General features: G+C 38.6%; 1 protein-coding gene across 3 annotated transcripts in view; it reads right to left on the bottom strand.

Moving 5' to 3' along the window:
- Positions 1-23,370, bottom strand: part of LOC128694746 (protein eva-1) — a 434,222-nt gene that overhangs the window by 13,027 nt on the left and 397,825 nt on the right. For 2 of the 3 annotated variants that reach the window (XM_053785031.2, XM_053785032.2), the window contains exons 8-9: positions 19,167-19,319; positions 10,324-10,494 (exon numbers count right to left, since the gene is read on the bottom strand). In XM_053785031.2, coding sequence (XP_053641006.2) covers positions 10,324-10,494; positions 19,167-19,319 — 324 coding nt within the window. The remainder of the gene's footprint in view (positions 1-10,323; positions 10,495-19,166; positions 19,320-23,370) is intronic. The other variant, XM_053785033.2, reaches the window with a different exon arrangement.

Here is a 23,370-nt window from a genome sequence, read left to right as displayed (position 1 = left end):
TAATAGACCACATATAGACCAATATACTAGCCCCCCTTAAATCTGGGATAATCACAGACAGCACTACTGACCACTACCCAACCTTCCTCTTAACAAACATTAGTAAGCCACCACTCGAATACAACAAAGTTTCATCTAGACTCCATGACGAGGCCTCAATAAGGAATTTCACAGCAGACCTAGAGACTGTTGACTGGCCTACAGAATTCTCCAATGCCAATGGTATTGACATCTGGACAGACATTTTTCTTAACAAAATACTTAGACTATACAACAAACATTGTCCTATAAAAACGAAACAGATCACGAATAAACAGCTCGGTTGCCCATGGCTAACCAGCAGCATTCTGAAATCCATTGATAAGAAACACCAATATGAAAAGCAATATAGACAGAGCTTAATACACAAATATATTCTTAAACAATATTCATCAGTTCTCACTAAATTAATAAAGAAAGCGAAACAACTGTACTACTCCAGCAGATTCACTGACACAAGAGGAGATATAAAAAAAAAAGACCTGGAAAACACTTTCCCTGATTCTGGGGACCCACAAACTGAAAAAAAACAAGAATATTGTCCTAACTAAACCTAATGAAACACCACTGCATCCCACTGATACAGCTAACAAGATAAACGACTTCTTCTCAAACATAGGATCTGATCTCGCCAGTAAAATCCCATGTACCAACGCCCGTGCCGGGGACTACCTAGATGGGAATTTTCCAAATTCCTTCTATCTTGTACCAACTGAGCCCATGGAAGTCACCGCGATTATAAAGCCACTCAAAAATAACTCAGGGAATCTGTCTCACGTCCCACCATTATTGTAGAAGCGAGTGGCCCATGTCCTTTCGCATGCTATTACAATACTTTTCAACAAGTCACTAGAAACTAGCACTTTCCCGACACTACTCAAGACACCAAGGGTTACACCAATACATAAAGGAGGTGACCCTACAGATGTAAACAACTATAGGCCAATATCAAACTTGCCATTGCTATGCAAAATCTTCGAGAAACTCGTGCACAGGAGACTATATTCATTTATAACAGCACAAAACATACTCAACCCCTGCCAATTTGGATTCAGATAAAGTAAAAGCACTAATGATGCAATTGCAAAAATGCTAGTTCTGTTTTACACAGCATTGGGAAATAAGGAATATCTGCTATGAATTTTTATTGACCTAAGAAAAGCGTTTGACACAGTAGACCACAGCATCCTACTCCACAAACTTGACCATTATGGTATAAGAGGCCATGCACTTGCGTATTTCAAATCCTGCCTTACTAATTTATTTATTTATTTATTATAAATTTGTGCACACATACAGAGGTACAAAAAAATACAGATAAGAGCAGTATGCCAAAGCCACTTATACTATGCATAGCATTACGGGCTGGCTTAAAATTAACTTGAGATTAATTAAGCAATGATGAAGTCAGTGATAAAACATTAATGTAAACAGATTACTATAAAGCACAAGTGAGTATTACAAAGACAGGTCATATGAAGGATTCTGTTAGGTAGTGTATTTAAAAAATAATAAAGTTAGATTGGGTTTTAGGTTTAACATTTATGTGATATAATTGTGAGAAACATTTAAGATATACAATTTATAAGGTTCAGTTATTCAGTATTTATTTGGTTTTGGGTGAGTAAGTGATCTTTGAGTAGAGACTTGAATTTATAAACAGGTAGTGTTTCTTTTATATTTACAGGTAATGAATTCCAGATTTTAGGGCCTTTTATGTGCATTGAGTTTTTGCATAGTGTGAGATGAACACGAGGAACATCAAAGAGTGATCTGTGCCTTGTGTTATGGTCATGTGTTCTGTTGAGGTTGGCAAGGAGATGTTTGAGGGGAGGGTTAATATCAGAGTTAAGTGTTCTATGTATGTAATAGGTGCAGTAATAAGTATGGATGTTTTGTATGGTGAGTAGGTTTAGTGTATTGAATATTGGTGGAGTGTGCTGCCTGTAGTGAGAATTTGTTATCATTCTAACTGCAGCCTTTTGTTGGGTAATTAGTGGTCTGAGATGGTTAACTGTTGTTGAGCCCCATGCACAAATTCCATAGGTGAGATAGGGGTAAATAAGAGAGTGATATAGGGCCAGGAGGGCTGACTGTGGAACATAGTACCGTATCTTCGATAGTATGCCTACAGTCTTGGAAATTTTCTTAGAAATTTGTTGTATATGTGTATGAAATTTGAGTCTATTATCAAGGTGGATTCCTAAGAATTTTCCCTCTGTTAGCTTTGTGATAGGTGATCCGTTTATCATTATGTTAAGAGGGACATCTGTAGCTCTGTTACCAAACTGAATGAAGTAGGTTTTGTCAATGTTTAGTGTAAGTTTGTTAGTCCTCATCCAGGTAGATATTTTCTGTAATTCGGTATTTACAGTATTGGCTAGTGTGACTGGGCTCGGGTGAGAGAAGACGTATGTAGTGTCATCTGCAAATAGTGTGGGTTTGAGTAATTGCGAAGCATTTGGAAGGTCATTTATGTATAGGAGAAAGAGAAGAGGGCCAAGGACACTTCCCTGTGGGACACCAACTGTAATTGGTTGCGCAGAAGAGTTTGCCCCATTTGCGTACACATATTGGCTTCTGTTGCTGAGGTATGACTTGAGGTAATTGAGGGAGTGCCCTCTTATACCATAGTGTGACAATTTTACGTGGAGCAAGTCATGGTCAACTGTATCAAAAGCTTTACGTAAGTCAATGAAGATCCCCAGTGGGACTTCTTTTTTCTCTATTGCAGTGTATATATGTTCTAGCATGTGTATAATAGCATCATTAGTATTTTTATTAGGCCTGAATCCAAATTGGCAGGGGTTGAGTATGTTCTGGGAGATAAGGTAGGAGTAGATTCGTTTATGAATTAGTTTTTCAAAGATTTTTGAGAGAGGGTGTAAGTTGGATATTGGCCTATAGTTATTCAACTCTGTTTGGTCTCCTCCTTTGTGGATCGGGGTGACCCTTGCTATTTTGAGTACTGTAGGGAAGGTGGAGGATTCAATGGATTTGTTAAAGAGTGTTGCAATGATTGGAGATAGCACTTGTGACACTTTTTTATATATAAAGGGTGGTAAGGTACTTAAATCTCCTGCCTTGTTTTTTAGTGCATTGATAATAAGGGAGACTTCGTATGGGTTAGTCGGAGCTAGGAACAGTGTGTTCGGGTAGTTGCCGGTGAGGTAGTTATTTGGTGGGGTATCTGAGCTTGGGATTTTATGGGCAAGGTTTTGTCCTATAGTGGAGAAGAAATCATTGAGTCTGTTTGCTGTTTCTGTTGGTGGGAGTTGGGGTTCATCTGATTTTGCTAATTTTATTTCGCTATTTCGTGATATCTTTTTTGTTCCCAGAATTTCAGATAGTGTTTTCCAGGTCTTTTTTATATCACCTCGTAAGTTGGATAATCTGTTCTCATAATACAATTTTTTTGCCCTTCTTATCAGGCTGGTTAGGATTGACGAGTAACGTTTTGTTTGGTCTCTGGTTATGTGACCCATTCTGTACTGTTTTTCATATTGGTGTTTTGTATTTATGGATTTGAGAATGCTGGGTGTTAGCCAGGGACTGTTCAGTCTCTTTGCTGTCATCTGTTTAGTTTTTTTAGGGCAGTGCTTGTTATAGAGGTATTGGGTCTTTTTTAGAAAATTATTAATACATTCGTCAATATCTGTATAGATTTCTAGCTCAGTGTGCCAATCAATGTTTGCTAATGCTGTTGCGAAGTTATTAATGGCTGCCTCATTGTGAAGTCTGAAGGTGACTTTAGTAGTGTCTTGGGGTAGTTTACCAAGAGTTGTTATGAGGAAAGTAGGGTAGTGGTCTGTGGTATTATCTGTAATTATGCCTGATTTTAAAGGGGATATGGTGTTGGTCCAGATGTGGTCAAGTAGGGAAACACTAGTCTCTGTAACTCTTGTAGGTTTTGTTACTGTTGGTAGTAACATACAGTTACTCATTGTGTTTGTGAATTCAGTAACGTGTGGGTCCTGGTCTTGCAGGAGATTTATATTGAAGTCACCTGAGAGTAGTAAGTGATCTTTGTTCATGCGTGCATCAGTTATCATACTTCCTAGATTTTGACTAAATTGGCTAATGTTTGACTGTGGAACTCTGTAGATGTTTATCAATGTGAGAGGTTTTTGTAGGTATTTGGATTTGAATTTAGCTATTATATATTCCCCATGTTCATCCCTTGTGCAAGTATTAGGTATCAGTATGTCACCATTAAAGACACAGCCTCATCAACACAGCCACTTGATACTGGAGTTCCGCAGGGAAGTGTCCTTGGTCCCCTGCTCTTCCTCATTTACATTATTGATCTTCCAAATCTATCCCAACACCTGAAACCCATTTTCTTTGCTGACGACACGACTTACGTCATCTCCCACCCTAATCTTGCTACCCTCAACACCATTGTCAACGAGGAGCTGCTCAAAATTCTGACTTGGATGACAGCCAATAAACTTACACTTAACACTGACAAAACCTACTACATTATGTTTGGTAGCAGAGCAGGTGTTGCGCAACTTAACATTAAGATCGACAACACTCTAATTGCCAGACATAATGAGGGCAAATTCCTAGGTCTATACCTCGACAACAACCTAAATTTCAGCACCGATATCCAACACATAACAAAAGAAGTTTCCAAAAAGGTGGGGATCCTCTCCAAGATACGATATTACGAGCTGCAAACTGCCCTTCTCACACTATACCATTCACTCATTTATCCATACCTCACCTATGCTATTTGTGCTTGGGGATCAACTGCAGCAACACATCTAAAGCCAATAATAACCCAACAAAAAGCCACAGTAAGAATAATAACTAAATCCCATCCCTGGCAACACCCCCCCCCCCCCCTCTTCACAGATCTAAACTTACTCCCTGTTCAGTACATCCACACTTACTATTGCGCAAGCTACATCTACAGGACCTTAAATTCCAATATTAACCTTGCCCTAAAATGCTTTCTTGATAGTTGTGACAGGACCCACAGGCATAACACCAAACACAAACATCTCTATGACATTCCCCGTGTCCGACTAAACCTTTACAAAAATTCAATGTGTGTCAAAGGGCCTAAAATCTGGAACACCCTACCTGAAAACTCTAGAACTGCAGACACATTCATCACTTTTAAAACCACAGTTAGAAAACATCTTATCTCCCTGATACACCCCATCAACTAACTACATGTAAACCACCTGGTGGTTCACACTTACACTCACTCACCCATTGACTATAAACACAGAAATACGGATCTTAAAATAATGAACCCTAACTAGTCATAAGCTTGCCTATGATACTTCAATATAGACACTATGCATTGTGCCAAAAACAAAAGCATTCACATTGCTAAACTTACAAACTATAATGTAGTCACTTAGCCTTAATACCATAATCTGTAATAATTTAAAGTTTAGAATTAATCTATGTCTGCCCGAAATGCCTAGCCATGCTAGGTGTCCTAGTGCCCCCCTCTGTAATTAGTATTTTAAAACATGTAAACCACACAATATCCAAAATCTATAAACCCCGCATTGTAATCCTTATAGAGAATAAACTTGATTGATTGATTGACTGATTTCAAAGCCATCTATTATTATAATTAGTACATTATTATTATACATGTATTATTACTATACGTCTTCTTCTTCCTTTCAAAACACCGGCCGTATCCCACCGAGGCGGGGTGGCCCAAAAGGAAAAATGAAAGTTTCTCCTTTTCTTCTTTCAACAAACCAGCCATATCCCACCGAGGCAGGGTGGCCCAAAAAGAAAAACAAAAGTTTCTCTTTTTAAATTTAGTAATTTATACAGGAGAAAGGGTTACTAGCCCTTGCTCCCTGCATTTTAGTCGCTTCTTACAACACGCATGGCTTACGGAGCAAGAATTCTGTTCCACTTCCCCATGGAGGTAAGAGGAAATAAACAAGAACAAGAACTAGTAAGAAAATAGAAGAAAACCCAGAGGGGTGTGTGTATATATATATGCTTGTACACGACTCACGAAATCGTAATGACACGAGTGCAGACAAACCATACCACGGGTGGGGATAGAACCCGTGATCAGAGATTCTCAAAACTCCAGACCGTCGCGTTAGCCACTGGACCAGCTAGCCACAATAAGATTCGTCCAACTAGGTATATTTCTACACCAGTAGAAATATACCTAGTTGGACGAATCTTATTGTGGCTAGCTGGTCCAGTGGCTAACGCGACGGTCTGGAGTTTTGAGACTCTCTGATCGCGGGTTCTACCCCCGCCCGTGGTATGGCTTTTTTATGCTTGTACATGTATGTGTAGTGTGACTTAAGTGTAAGTATAAGTAGCAAGACGTACCTGAAATCTTGCATGTTCATGAGACAGAAAAAAGGACACCAGCAATCCTATCATCATGAAAAACAATTACAGGCTTTTGTTTTACACTCAACTGGCAGGATTGGGTGGTTGCTGTATACCAACCTACTACCTAGATTATTATACGTATTATAATATTATTATATATTATTATACTATTATTATTATACATATTATCATTATTATTATTATTATTATTATTATTATTAATTAGCACGTACATAGTCTTATAATAATTTATATTATATTACGTATATTATATAATTACATGCATTATTTTATATGTACAGTGGACCCCCGGTTAATGATATTTTTTCACTCCAGAAGTATGTTCAGGTGCCAGTACTGACCGAATTTGTTCCCATAAGAAATATTGTGAAGTAGATTAGTCCATTTCAGACCCCCAAGCATACACGTACAAATGCACTTACATAAATACACTTACATAATTGGTCGCATTCGGAGGTAATCGTTATGCGGGGGTCCACTGTATTGTTATTATTATTATTATTATTACTATTATTTCTTAGTATGTATGTACTCTTATAATACTCTTGCTTACCATTTGGAATTTTTATTCACACAAAAAATAGGAGATTTACTGTTATGCAGACTACTGCATTATTGTAATAATTGTATAAATAATATCAACCCATTCATGACTGTGTATTGGAATGGCCAGTCGGACAGGTATTGGACAGTGATGTCATTTGTTTACTCTTGAACATTGCCAAAGAATCAAACATTTCTGCTACTTTGAGCTCAATTTCATGGTACTTTTTATGAAACCAATCAAAATCATATCTATTTCTGTAATATATCTTCCATTCTATCAATTGAGACCAAAAAAATGAGAATACAGCCATAAAAACCATACAAAAATATACTGCTAAGGGGCAGTTAATAGCTGAGAAGTGAACTCCATTATTTATGGTCCGATTTCTTTCAAATTTGGTGAACGTTAAGAAACATCTTTCCATCTACATTGCCCAAGTTTCAATAAGATAGTCCAACAAACAACTGAGATGCAATTCCCTAGATCAAGTGCAAGAGCCCCTCACCAGCGTCAAGGAATATTGGAACCTTCCTTGAGGCCCACTTGCATCTGGAAGCAAATAATTGACTGAGCGACTGCTCGTATCTTGAAAAACTCGTACATTGGGGCACTCATAAGTTGAGGTTCAACTGTAAGAGGTGTCTCTGAAAGGCAAATATCTGCTGTGAATCATCTGTTTATTTTTTTCACAATGTTTAACCCCTTTCAGGGTCGAGATCCTCGATCCTTAACTCCCACTCGGGGTTGAAAAATATTTGAAAAATGAAAAAATTAGTTTTTCTTATGAAATGATAGAGAATCTTTTTTCGATCATAATGACACCAAAAGTATGAAATTTTATGGAAAACTTACGGAATTATGTTCTTGCGAAGTTAGCTGTAGCGACAATTTTTACGCCAATTCCAATGTTTCAGTCTACTAAAATCATGGCTATTTCACTAGAATTCCATTTGTTCTATTGATTGAGTAAAAGAAACCGCCCATTTACCGATTTCACCCACCCAATAAAGTGGTCAGAAATTGACAATTTGGCGAATTTCACACAAATTTCAAAAGATGCCAATTTCAAAATAGGATCCAGAATAAACAAGACGGACATTCCTGGCACTAAAACAACATTTTATCTGTTCATTAGTCACATCTCCAGGACCCTCTTACATTACTTTTGCTTTCCATTTTGAATTTTTATTCTCACAAAAAATAGAACATCTACTGTTATGTATACTATTGCATCATTGTGAAAACAATATAAATAATATCAGCACACTTGTGCAAGAATATCAGACTCACCAGTTGACGTGCATTGGGCACTTGGCGTGATTTGTTTACTTCGCGCTCAATTTCAAGGTACTTGTCATCGTGAAACCAATTAAAATTATCTCTAGTTCTGTAACATATCTTCCATTCTATCAAATGAGACAAATAAAAAGAGAATACAACCATAAATACCATACCAAAATAGACCGCAAAGTCACTGTTTTAAACCAAAAACACAGTCGGAGTTTTTTTTTTCTCATAATACACTGTTTGCTGCAGAATTTTTTTTATACTGTGCACATTGACCATGCAGACCCATTCTTTCACATCTAGGCCTACCAGCCTTTACCCACTTGATTTGAAGGTGCTAGAATTTATGCGTACTAGTACAGCACCAACCCTGAAAGGGTTAAAGTCACGAAGTTCATACACAATACCCTGTGAATGTCTTTCCGGATTGATTTCAAACTTTTTTCAATACTTGTGTATCCTGAAATAAAAAAGGGTTCAGAAAATCAGTTTGATTTTACTGAGTTATCTAAGGTTAAACCTACATAATGTTCAATTAATGTATGCTTAAAGCATCTATGTCTTTTAGAACCCAAATTGCTGTGCATAACCATGGGCTTTCTCCATACACAACAAAATGTCACCAATGCACAACCAAATGTCAAGTAAATCTCTGACCTAGACTTTGTCTAAATAATATGTTCTTCTTTCAACAAACCAGCCATATCCCACCAACAAAATAATATGTTACCATCTCTAAAATGTGGGAAAGATTTTTCCTAAATAAAGATTATGATTGTTACTTTCAATAAATTGGCAATATCCCACCGAAACAGGGTGGCCCAAAAAGAGATATGCATGAAGGAAGAATTTTGCTTCATTTCCCCACAGAGACAAGAGGAAATAACAAAGAATAAAAACTAGTATGAAAATAGAAGAAAACCCAGAGTTGTGTGTATACATATGCTTGTACATGCATGTGTATTGTGACCTAAGTGTAAGTATAAGTTACAAGATGTGCCTGAAATTTTGCATGTTTATGAGACAAAATAAAGACACCAGCAATCCTACCATCATGTAAAACAATTACAGGCTTCCGTTTTACACTCACTTGGAAAGACAGTAGTACCTCCCCGGGCGGGTACTGTCTACAAGCCTACCACCTAGGAGTATTATTACAGCCTCTTCTCATTTAGCAACGAACTTGTTTACCGACGACTCAGACTTACAACAGGCTCTCTGACCAGTGTGCTTACCTAAATAATGTACATATTAGAGCTGACTTCCTCTATTTGGTTCATTACAATATACACTATACAATATACTGTACACTTCTGTATAAACATTTAAAAATATACCAGAGATGCTATAAATGGTACAAAGGCAACATTAAAACAATATCAATGATGGTTGACACAAACCCACTATACCATTATAGTATGCTCCTCACTTAGCAACAAATTTGCTTACTGACGTGGTCTTACGAACGGAACTCTGTTGTTAAGTGAGGAGAGGCTGTGTTATTATTACTGAACAACAACTGAATTAGTGGGCAGGGCTTGAATAGGCCTGGAGACACCCTTGAAGTGTGTCTCCAGGTGCTGTATGTCCCATTCATAAATATAAATATAACAAATACAAATATAACATAAATATAACAAAAGCATTGGGAATGTTTCTCAACAAGAGCCAAATCATATTTAGTTCTATTATTAATGAGCAACTGTAATCTAGGAAGAAACCATGATGACAAAGTCCAAAATAATCTGCAAATTATTTTTGAATAAAGCAAATCCACTGCAAGATCATGCCATTAAACTTTAAATAGAGTTGTCTCTTAAATATTTGGTTAACTAAATTAAGATGGTAAAATTTAGAATCAAGGTCACAAAATGGTGACAGGAACAACTTCCACAAAACTCTCAATTGGGAGAGGAAAGTTTAGACAGAATTTCAGTCCATCCTGGATCATTTTCAAGCCGCGTGGCTTGCCAGCGTTCCAGCACAGACAGAAACGCCTTCCAAAGTCTCTCTTTTGAACTGCAGACTGTTTGTGATAAAGCAGCAAAAGTTTAAACATAAAATAAAAACAACAAAAAAAGGGCTCCTACAAAAGACTGTACCCGTTGCAAAGACAGAGGTGAGAGGATCGTGCATCATCTTGGCCTCCTTCTTGGCTTGGTGCCGCTCAAGCAGCAAACGTCCCACCACTACAATCAGGAACAACAGCAGGCCCACACACAATCCAACCATTAGGTAAAGGATGAGCTTTTCTAAATTTCCTGTAACACACAGTGAAAATATATTTACTCACACAAACTTAATTTCTATAAAGTGAAATACAGTGTATGTATTATACAATTAGGGAGATTGACATATATTACTATTTTATAGAAATTCCCCTTGTAATACAAACCATTTCTGGCAGGAGCAAATACAAACCCAATGTCCCAGAATGGTATTTGGATGACAACATCCCCTAGAAAACACGACTATAACTTACCTAGATGTTGAATCATAAACCATCATGATATTTACACAAGTTAAATAAATTGGCCTCTTAGTTTCACTACCACATAATTCATCAGGTTCTAGCAATAAGGTCATAGTCAACAATCACCATAAAATGCAATTACTATAGTCATTATCATAGGTTGATGCCAACAATTCTTCAAAACAGATAACAAACAAAAGCAAATTATAAATATATTATGAGAGTATACCTGGAGAGGGTTTCAGGGGTCAACGCCCCCATGGCTCGGTCTGTGACCAGGCCTCATGGTGGATCAGGGCCTATCAACCAGGCTGTTGCTATTGGCCGCACACAACCCGGTGTACGAACCACAGCCCAGCTAGTCAGGTACTGACTTTAGGTCCCTGTCCAGTGCCTTCTTGAAGACAGCCAGGGGTCTATTGGTAATCCCCCTTATGTATGCTGGAAGGCAGTTGAACAACAGTCTTGGGCCCCTGACACTTATTTTCTTCTCTTATCGTGTTAGTGGCACCCCTGCTTTTCATTGCAGGGATGTTGCATCGTCTGCCAAGTCTCTTGCTTTCATAGGGAGTGATTTTCGTGTGCAAGTTTGGTATTAATCCATCTAGGGCTTTCCAAGTACACCAATATATTTTTTAAATGCTGTGTAACAATGATACCCAATATTAAATTTATTTTAACACACCATCCACTTCTCACCAAGGCAGGGTGACCTGAAAAAGAAGAAACACTTTCACCATCGCTCAATCACTGTCTTGCCAGAGGCATACCTATGTCCACCCCTCCTTCAGAGTAGAGGCACTGTACTTCCCTCCTCCAGGACTCAAGAAAATAGGAATTTCTTCCGAGTGAGGACATTGAAGAAGTGGGGTGCATTCAAGGAGGGAGGTAGCAAGTCTATGTAAATCCATCAAACGATCATTAGTTAAGAGGTGTGGTCCAAGAGTTGGAGTTTGATCCCTATGAACACAGGAAGGTGAAATGTGTGATACAGAATAAAGTATACTACTGAATAAAGTACCAGGGATGCCAAGCTCATGATGACACTCTTCACGTCACTTATTCTATCTAGGCTGGAATATTACTGCACACTAACAGCACCTTTCAAGGCAGGTGAAATTGCTGACCTAGAAAATGTACAGAGAACCTTCACAGCACACAAAGGAAATAAAACACCTCTATTACTGGAAACACTTAAAGTTCCTCAACCTGTACTCCCTAGAACGCAGGCGGGAGAGATGCATGATTATATACACCTGGAAAATCCTAGAGCGATTAGTACCAAACTTGCACACGAAAATCACTCCCTACGAAAGCAAAAGACTCGGTACACGATGCAACATCACCCCAATGAAAAGCAGGGGTGCCACTAGCTTGATAAGAGAACACAATAAGTGTCAGGGGCCCAAAACTGTTCAACTGCCTCCCAGCATACAAAAGGAGGATTACCAATAGACCCCTGGCTGTCTTCAAACAATGGACAGGCACCTAAAGTCAGTACCTGACCAGCCAGGCTGTGGTTCATAGATTGGACTGTGTGTAGCCAACAAGAACATAAGAACATAAGAAAGAAGGAATACTGCAACAGGCCTACTGACCCATGTGGAGCAGGTCCATGTGTTCCCCCCTGGATTAGACCAATGACCCACCCCGGATTATCCCAATGACCCACCCAGTCTGGTCATCCCCACTCAAGGATGGAGCACTGTACCAGACCCAGCAGCACAAGCTAGTCAGGTCCAACTCACACCCACCCACACCCACTCATGTATTTATCTAACCTATTTTTAAAACTACACAACGTTTTAGCCTCAATAACTGTACTCGGGAGTTTGTTCCACTCATCCACAACTCTATTACCAAACGAGTGCTTTCCTATATCCTTCCTGAATCTGAATTTTTCCAACTTGAAACCACTGCTGCGAGTCCTGTCTTGGCTGGAAATTTTCAGCACACTATTTACATCCCCTTTATTTATTCCTGTTTTCCATTTATACACCTCGATCATATCCCCCCTAATTCTACACCTTTCGAGAGAGTGCAGATTCAGGGCCCTCAGTCTATCCTCATAGGGAAGATTTCTGATACATGGGATCATCTTCGTCATCCTCCTTTGTACGTTTTCCAGAGCATTTATATCCATTCTGTAATACGGTGACCAGAACTGAGCAGCATAGTCTAAATGAGTCCTAACCAAGGATATATAGAGTTGAAGAACAACCTGAGGACTTCTATTATTTATACTTCTAGATATGAAGCCAAGAATTCTGTTAGCTTTATTGCGAACACTAATGCACTGCTGTCTTGGTTTTAGATTACTGCTAACCAGAACTCCTAAATCCTTTTCGCAATCAGTAGTATTAAGATCTACATTATTTAGTTTATATGTGGCATGGTTATTTAACCCTTTGAGGGTTTTCGTCGTATTAGTACGTTTTACGCGTAGGGGTTTTTGACGTACTAGTACTCATAAATTCTAGCTGCCTCAAATCTAGTGGGAGAAAGCTGGTAGGCCTTCATATGAAAGAATGGGTCTATGTGGTCAGTGTGCACAGTCTAAAAAAAATCCTGCAGCCCACAGTGCATAATGAGAAAAAAAAAACTTTGACCATTTTTTTTTAATAAATCAGCGACTTTGCAGTGTATTTTCGTATGGTATTTATTGTTGTATTCTAGTTTTCTTGGTCTCATTTTATAGAATGGAAGACATATTACAGAAATTGAGATGATTTTGACTGGTTTTACAAAGAAAGGTGCTTTGAAATTGAGCTCAAAGTAGCAGAAATGTTCGATTTTTACCAAACTTCAAAAGTAAACAAATCGTGCCAAGCGTGCAATACACGTCAACTGGTGAGTCTAATATTCTTTCACAAGTGCACCAATAATATTTATACCATATTTTACACTAATGCAGTAGTCTGCATAACAGTAAATCTTATATTTTTTGTGAAAATAAAAATTCAAAGTGGAAAGCAAAAGAATATAAGAGGGGACTTGAGACATGACTAATGACTAGAGGAAATGTCATTTTAGTGCCAGGAATGTCTTTCTTGTTTATTCTGGACCCTATTCCGAAATTGGCATCTTTTGAAATTTGTGTGAAATTGGCAAAATTGCTAAATTCTGACCACTGTACTGGATAGTTGAATTTCATAAATGAGTGGTTTCTTGCATCCATTCGATAGAAAAAAATGGAGTTCTAGCGAAATATTCATGTTTTTTGTCGACTAGTACAGTGAAATTGGCCGAAAATGGGGCTCAAAGTGGGCAAAATCGCCGATGCGTAAACATCGCCGAGACCGCTAACTTTGCGAGAGCATAATTCCGTAAGTTTTCTATCAAATTTCAAACTTTTGGTGTCGTTATGATCGGGAAAAGATTCTCTATCTTTTCATAAGAGAAAATAATTTTTTTTTTTTTTAAATTTGGCCGACCCTGAGAACGAGTTTCGGAGAGGGCCTGTCGACCCTCAAAGGGTTAACTGTCCGACATTTAGAACTTTGCATTTGTCAATATTAAACTGCATCTGCCACTTCTCCGACCATTGCGTCAGTCTATTCAAATCATCCTGGAGTGCTCTGTCTTCATTAGAATGAATTGGACGGCCTATTTTGGTGTCATCAGCAAATTTGTTTATGTCACTATTTATTCCCTCATCTATGTCGTTTATGTAAATTGTGAACAACAACGGGCCCAACACTGACCTCTGAGGAACACCGCTTGTGACGTGCCCCCATTCTGATTTCTCCCCATTTATGCAAACTCTCTGCTGTCTATTTGTCAGCCATGCCTCTACCCAGGAAAAAATTTCTCCTCCTATTCCGTGTGCCCTAAGATTCCTCAATAGCCTCTGGTGTGGAACTCTATCGAAAGCCTGGTTGATCAGGCCCTGATCCTCCATGAAGCCTGGTTACAGACCAGGCCGCGGGGGCGTTGACCCCTGGAACTCCCTCCACGTATACCAAAGTGCATTTACAGAATGAAAGATTTTAAATAAAGTATATATGTCACAAACTGATTGAAACTCTGAATAAGAAATGAATTAACATAAAATACAGTATCAGAAGAAGCAATAGGAAAAGTACAATTGATATTGTACATAAGGTTTTAACCACTTGAGGTTCAGTGCAGTAGTTCTACAGCTTTGAAGCCAATGTCAGTGACCTAGTTCTATACACAAATAACCCGCACATAAAAGAGAGAAGCTTACGACGACGTTTCGGTCCGACTTGGACCATTTACAAAGTCACGGTATTGTGCCTTTTTTTGTTACCTAGTTCTATGCCATGAGCTCATCTCACTCAGGTAAGTTGTGAGCGGTAAATCTAGGCATAGGTATGAGAGAATGGGTCTTTGTGATAAGTGTGCACCACATTAAGAAAAACCTGCAGCATGCAGTGAATAACAAGAAAAAACTGCGACCGTGTTTTTGGTTTAAAACAGCGATTTTATGGTGTATTTTTCATGTGTTTTTTATTAAAGTTAAGACACATGTGCAACATCCAGATATCTTTATTGTAGACGTTTCGCCATCCGGTGGCTTTATCAATACAGATTCTAGGACATAATTAGAAGACAGTAGAACTATATACAAAAGTTGAGATAATCAGTCCCTCAGCCTTGGAGTTAGTGTTCACAGCATCATGGTGGTGGAGAATCTGGAGCAAAGGCAAGAAGACTGGTGGTTATACAGTGGACCCCCGGTTAACGATATTTTTTCACTCCAGAAGTATGTTCAGGTGCCAGTACTGACCGAATTTGTTCCCATAAGGAATATTGTGAAGTAGATTAGTCCATTTCAGACCCCCAAACATACACGTGCAAACGCACTTACATAAATACACTTACATAATTGGTCGCATTCGGAGGTGATCGTTATGCGGGGGTCCACTGTATAGGTGTCAGTGGATAGGGACGTGTAGCAGACGAAGGCATAGTCACTGGTAGGCAGGATTCCCCAGTGGAAGTAGGTCCTACCCAAAGGGATGGGTTAGTTGTAGTAGCCGTGAAGGTGGTCTTGTAGATGTCCTCTGAACCAAGACTGTATTCACAGTTTCTTGGTCTCATTTTATAGTATGAAAGATATATTACATAAATAAAGATGACTGATTGGTTTTGGGGCCGAAAATAGCTTGAAATTGAGCTCAAAGTAGGGGAAATGTTCGATTTTTGCCGATGTTCAAGAGTAAACAAATCACATCACATGTCCAATACACGTCCAACTGGTGGGTCTAACATGCATTCATGAACACACTGATATTATTTATACAATTATTACAATATTGCATAACAGTAAATCTTCTATTTTTGTGTGAATAATAAATCAAAATGGAATTAATGTGTAAAGCCTGAGAATGTAATTAACGAACAGAGGAAATGTGATTTTAGTGCCAGGAATGCCTAAATTATTTATTCTGGACCCTATTTTGAAATTGGAATATTTTGAAATTTGTGTGAAATTGGCCAAATTACCAATTTCTGATCACTTTATTGAATAGTTGATTGGGCGATTTCTTGTGCACATTCGATAAAATTGAAGGCATACTAGTGAAGTAGCTAATAATTTGGTCAACTGGAACAATGTAATTGGCCTAAAATAGGACTCAAAGTGAGCAAAATCGCTGATGCGTCAATACTGCTGACAGCAAAATTCGCGAGTGTAATTTCGTCAATTTTCCATCAAACTTTGTACTTTTTGTTTTATTACCTTCATGAAAAGATTCTTTACCATTTCATAAGAAAAAATAACGCTGATAAACCAGGATGTTACTGCTGGCCGCACGTAGACTGACTTATGAATCACAGCCTGGCTGGTCAGGTGCTGACAAGGTGCCTGTCCAGTACCTTTTTGAGGACAGCCAGGGGTCTATTGGTAATCCCCCTTATGCATGCTGGGAGTCAGCTGAACAGTCTTGAGCCCCTGATACTTATTGTGTTATCTCATAGCGTGCTCGTGAAGCCCCTGCTTTTCACTTTGGGGATGCTGCACCGCCTGCCGAATCTTTTACTTTCGTAGGGAGTGACTTTCATGTGCAAATTTGGTACTAATAGGATTTTCCAGGTGTATATTATGCATCTTCCCCACCTGCATTCCACTGACTACAAGTCAAAGAACATCAACCATTCCCAGTAATTTAAGTGTTTTATAGTACTTAGAGAAAGCCGTGAAAACTCTGTACACTCTCCAGGTCAGCAATTTCACCTGCCTTGAAAGGCATCATTAGTGTACAGGAATATTCCAACCTAGAGAGAACAAGCGATTTGAAGAGAATCATGGGCTTGGCGTCCCTAGTTTTGAAGTTTCTCATTATCCATCCTTTCATTTTTCTAGCAGATGTGGTGAATACATTGTTGTGATCTTTGAAAGTGAGATCCTCTGACATCACTCCCAGGTGCTTCACATTAGTTTTCCGCTCTATTGGTGTGGTTAGAATTTGTTTTATACTTCGATATACTTTTCCAATCGGAGTAATTGAAATTTCTCTTCACTGAACTTCATATTGTTTTCTGTAGCCCGGTTAAAGATTTGGTTGATGTCCGCTTGAAGTCTTGCAGTCTCTTCGATGGAGGACACTCATGCAAAATTAGGCGTCATCTACAAAGGAAGACACAGTGCTGTGGCTTACATCTCTATGTTGGATATGAGGATGAGAAACAAAATGGGAACAAGTACTGTGACTTGTGGAACAGTTTTTCACTGTGGCCATCCCCTCAGACTTTACTGTTCACTTTTATTCTTTGTCTTCTATTTGTTAGGAAGCTATAGATCTATCTACCAACTTTTCCCATTATTCGTTTTTCACGCATTTTGTGTGCTATTGCACAGTCGTCACACTCGTCAAAGACTTTCACAAAGTCTGTGTATACTACATCTGCATTTTGTTTGTCCTCTAGAGCATTGTCAGTCTGTTCCTTGCTAAATCTTTGACAGGTCAAACAGCTTGTTGCTATTTTAAACTGAATGCTCTTCATTTTCACAAATGTGTTGGAAGCTACATTGCTAACAGGCAGAACAACATATTTAGCTGGTATTTCCTTTATAATATTAAAATTGCTCCCGTTGAGAATGCGTACTGCATTTTGTCTGAAATCAGCGATGAGGTGAAAAGAAAAGAGCAGTACATGTTACCTGTAATATATAACCCCACTCTTACAGTAGACTTTGCTCACCTGACCTCGTGCACTAATATATCCAGTGGACCCCCAGTTTACGATATTATTTCATTCCAGAAGTATGTTCAGGTGCCAGTACTGAACGAATTTGTTCCCATAAGGAATATTGTGAGTTAGATTAGTCCTTTCAGACCCCCAAACATACACGTACAAACGCACTTACATAAATACACTTACATAATTGGTTGCATTGGGAGGTGATCGTATAGCGGGGGTCCACTGTACTTGTTTTTGTGTCTGTATTACAATTGAGGAAGCCATCAGTGGTGATACACTTCCAATAAATGTGCTGAATTCTGAACGCGCCTTTATCTTTCTGATAAACAAGTTTCCCTTACTTCCCTTAATTTCAATGCAGGCCTGACTAAAGAAAAGTAAAATTATGCCACATAATAAGAACATAAAAATGGAGGAATACCACAATAGGCCTACTGACCCATACAAGGCAGGTTCTTTGCAAAACCAATCATTCCCACCTACCTATTTGTCCTTTCCCCAAGGCTACATGACAATTTGTCTTAATACCTCAGGTACTAATCAAACCCAACCCTTCTCATTCAAGCATCTACATCTGGCCCCTTCCATCCCCCCTTCCCCCCGACCTGTGATCCTAGCTCCAGGCCTATCTGGAATGTTATCATATTCATTCCAGGAATTTTGGAATGGATATATAACATTGATCATAGGGTACCTGCACCTACCAATAGTTGCATGAACTTTTTCCCCAGTACACTAAACCAGAGTTAAAAAATTGAATGAAGCCTTTTGGATGTAGCATTCTCAGGTTATAAAGAAAAGTTTGGAGAATGAAAAAAAAACAGATAAATCAAAAGCAAACAATTCAGGGAATTGCTTTAAAGAATTCTCTCAAACATGCCTAATAAGTCCTGTTTACTGATTTATAAGTATGAGCTAAAGGATAGTTACAGGGAGTCACATGCTTATTATTCCAGTAGTAAAAAGAAGCAAACAAGTATGTACTGTGATTGAATGTATTTCAAAGGAAATATTATCATTGAAAGAACTGAGCCAACTGGGATCATATAACCCCAGTTTGTGAAATGGGAGACAAATAGGTTTGTTCCTAGGAAGGTGAGGGGAGCTCCAATTCCTTGGATCCTTTATGCCTGTGTACAGAGACATCTCCTTGAAGGGTTAAAGGTAAAAAGAGCACATAGAGAAAGATATGAAAGGAACATATAGGGACATTACTCAATAAAATAATATGTGCTATGACTGTTTTACTTATTAATATAAGCAACCATTAAAATCACAAATTTTACATACGTTTCATAAAGGCAATAGCCCGCATCCACTCGGTTAAGAATCCAATCTTGTGGTCCCTGGAGCCAGAGAGGATAGTGACGGTACAGTTTATGAGGTCCGGTTTAGCTACACTATCCCGGGGATAGTCCTTGTCTGGGGAGTTGACCTTCTCACCTGCAGATAAATATGAAGACTGGTAATTTTGTTTACCATACATATATACTCAATCATATATGTATATGTTTGTATGTATATATACGTACTTTTTTTTCAACAAACCGGCCGTATCCCACCACGGCGGGGTGGCCCAAAAAGAAAAACGAAAGTTTCTCCTTTTACATTTAGTAATATATACAGGAGAAGGGGTTACTAGCCCCTTGCTCCTGGCATTTTAGTTGCCTCTTACAACATGCATGGCTTACAGAGGAAGAATTCTGTTCCATTTCCCCATGGAGGCAAGAGGAAATAAACAAGAACTAGTAAGAAAATAGAAGAAAACCCAGAGGGGTGTGTGTGTATATATATGTTTGTACATGTAAGTGTAATGTGACCTAAGTAGAAGTAGCAAGACGTACCTGAAACCTTGTATGTTTATGAGGGAGAAAAATGGACACCAGCAATCCTACCATCATGTAAAACAAGTACAGGCTTTCGTTTTACACTCACTTGGCAGGACGATAGTACCTCCCTGGGGTCAGAGGACACTCTCGATTACTTAAAATCTTACCTTAGCAATAGACACCAGTATGTATACACAAATGGTATTACCTCCACTACACAATCTGTTCTTGCTGGAGTCTCACAGGGCAGTGCCCTTGGCCCACTTCTGAACTCTTTAAACCCATTTTATTTGCAGATGGCACTATTTATGTCTTCTCCCACCCAGATCTAACTATACTTAGAGACACTGTAAACGACGAGCTACTAAAAATATCTACTTGGATGACGATCAACAAACTTACTCTCAATATAGACAAAACCTACTTATTGCTGTTTGGAAACAGAGCTTCAAATGTTCAGCTAAACATATCAATTAATGGCTCCCCAATTTTAAGACACACTGAGGGCAAATTTCTAGGTCTCCACCTTGACTGCTGTCTTAAATTTCAGACCCATATACAGCATATATCCAAGAAAGTCTCCAAAACAGTAGGCATCCTCTCTAAAATACGGTACTATGTACTCCAGACGGCACTTCTTGCTCTTTGCCACTCTCTCATCTACCCTTACCTCAACCTGTGGTATTTGTACATGGGGCTCAGCTACAGCAAATCAAAAAGCTGCTGCGCGATTGATTACTAACTCCTGCGCCAGGCAACACACTCCACTGCTATTTAAGAGCCTGAACTTGCTTAATATACAAAATATCCACACATTATTGTGCCTACCACATACACAGACCATTATACTCCAATATAAACCCTCCTCTCAAACTCCTCCTTGATAACTGCAACACACAGGCATAACACAAGGCACAAAACACTCTTTGATATCCCTCATCTCCATCTCTCCCTATGAAAAAATGTTAGGCACATAAAGGGCCTGAAGATCTGGAATTCATTGCCTGAACATACAAAAAAATCCCCTGCTTGCAAGCCAATTTAAGGCTCTACTTAGAAATCACCATCTCCCAAAATTAACTAAACAAACACTATTCATCACCTACCAGTAACTCAAAAATTTCCCAAATAATTTACGATTGCTCAATTATTTAAGCATTATTTTAAACTTAAAATTGTTTCACTCTCATTATTGTAAATTGTGCTAAATTGTAATATACTATAATTTTTTATATACTTCATCTCAACTATAAATTTAATTACTGTAAACCACAAGCTACCTCTGTTGCAATAAGAAAAACGATGTATAATTAAAATTTACTACTCTTTATATGTCTAGTATTAAGTAGTCTGAAAGCATTAGGTTCAGTCTGCCCGAAATGTCCCAACATGATAGTGACTTTCTTTGTACTTAACAAATCGAAAATGTAATCACACATTGTAAACTTTGCAAAGAAATAAAATGTTTTTCTTTAATCAGAACACTTTAACTTCAGTATCTGAATGTGTGTGGCTCTTCCTAAAACAATGAAGCCAGACATAACTCTCCTTACCACTACGCCCAACAGAGGACGTACACCACACAAACTTTGTCTTCTATCCCAGGAATTCACACAGATGGTAGAGATTTGCATAAGAACATAAGAAAGAAGGAACACTGCAGCAGGCCTACTGGCCCATGCGAGGCAGGTCCAAGTCTCCTAAAGGCTTAAGCCAATGCCCCAACCTAGTCAGGGCAGGTCACATTCACTTAAGGAAGGAACACGACAACTGACCTAGTAGCACAAGCTAATCAGGTCCAACTCACACCCACCCACACCCACTCATGTATTTATCTAACCTATTTTTAAAACTACACAACATTTTAGCCTCAATAACTGTACTTGGGAGTTTGTTCCACTCATCCACAACTCTATTACCAAACGAGTGCTTTCCTATATCCTTCCTGAATCCGAATTTTTCCAACTTAAAACCATTGCTACGAGTCCTGTCTAGGCTAGACATTTTCAGAACATTATTTACATCCCCTTTATTTATTCCTGTCTTCCATTTATACACCTCAATCATATCCCCCTTAATTCTACGCCTTTCTAGAGATTGCAGATTCAGGGACCTCAGTCTATCCTCACAGGGAAGATTTCTGATACATGGGATCAACTTTGTCATCCTCCTTTGTATGTTTTACAGAGTATTTATATCCATTCTATAATATGGTGACCAAAACTGTGCAGTATAATCTAAATGAGGTCTAACCAAGGATATATAGAGTTGAAGAACAACCTGAGGACTCCTATTATTTATGCTTCTTGATATGAAGCCAAGGATTCTGTTAGCTTTATTGCGAACACTTATGCACTGTTGTCTTGGTTTCAGATTACTGCTAACCAGGACTCCTAAATCTTTCTCGCAATCCGTAATATTAAGATTGACATTATTTAGTTTATATGTGGCATGGTTATTTTCCTGTCCAACATTTAGAACTTTGCATTTGTCTATATTAAACTGCATCTGCCACTTCTCCGACCACTGCATCAGTCTATTCAAATCTTCCTGCAGTGCTCTAATGTCCTCGTCAGAATGAATTCGAAGGCCTATTTTGGTGTCATCGGCAAACTTGCTTATTTCGCTCTTTATGCCTTCATCAATGTCGTTTATGTAGATTGTGAACAACAACGGGCCCAACACTGACCCCTGTGAAACATCGCTAGTGACGCTTCCCCACTCTGATTTCTCCCCATTTATGCAAACTCTCTGCTGCCTATTTGTCAACCATGCCTCTATCTAGGAAAAAATTCTCCTCCTATTCCATGTGCCTTAATTTTCCTCAATAGTCTCTGATGTGGGACCCTGTCAAAAGCCTTACTGAAGTCCATATACACAATATCATATTCATTACCATGATCTACCTCCTCAAATACCTTAGTGAAAAAAGTTAATAAATTCTTAAGGCAGGAACACCCCTTTGTAAAACCATGCTGAGATTCGTTGATTAATTTGTGCTTTTCAAGGTGGCTATGAACTGCCTCGGCAATTATTAATTCCATAAATTTTCCCACTATGGGGGTTAGGCTTATCGGTCTATGGTTCGAAGCTAAGGACCTGTCAGCTGCTTTGAAAATAGGTGTCACATTTGCCATTTTCCACTTATCTGGCACCATGCCAGTCTGTAGTGATATGTTGAAAAGATTAGCCAGAGGTTTGCTAAGCTCCTCTTTACATTCCTTTTAGTACCCTTGCATACAGTTCATCAGGGCCTGGGGATGTGTTAGGTTTTAATTTATCAATTTGCCTAAGAACCATGTCACTTGTGACCCTAATCGTGCATAGTTTATCATCATCCTGTTCTACATAATTTATTATTTCTGGAATATCGCTAGTATCTTCCTGAGTAAAAACTGAGAGGAAGTATGTGTTAAAAATTCTACACATTTCCTTATCACTGTCTGTGAGCTGACCCAAGTAACTTTTGAGTGGGCCTATCTTGTCCCTGATCTTACTTCTGTATACCTGAAAGAATCCTTTTGGGTTAGTCTTCGATTCTCTTGCAACTTTAACCTCATAATCTCTTTTTGCTTTTCTTATTCCCTTTTTTATTTCTCTCTTTAACTGAATATATTGATTTCTTAATTGCACCTCTCCTCTTTTGATTTGCCTATATATGCCTC

Source organism: Cherax quadricarinatus, chromosome 51, assembly GCF_038502225.1.
Source record: "Cherax quadricarinatus isolate ZL_2023a chromosome 51, ASM3850222v1, whole genome shotgun sequence".
In the NCBI taxonomy this organism is placed as follows: domain Eukaryota; kingdom Metazoa; phylum Arthropoda; class Malacostraca; order Decapoda; family Parastacidae; genus Cherax; species Cherax quadricarinatus.
This window is presented reverse-complemented; position numbering and strand designations above follow the sequence as displayed.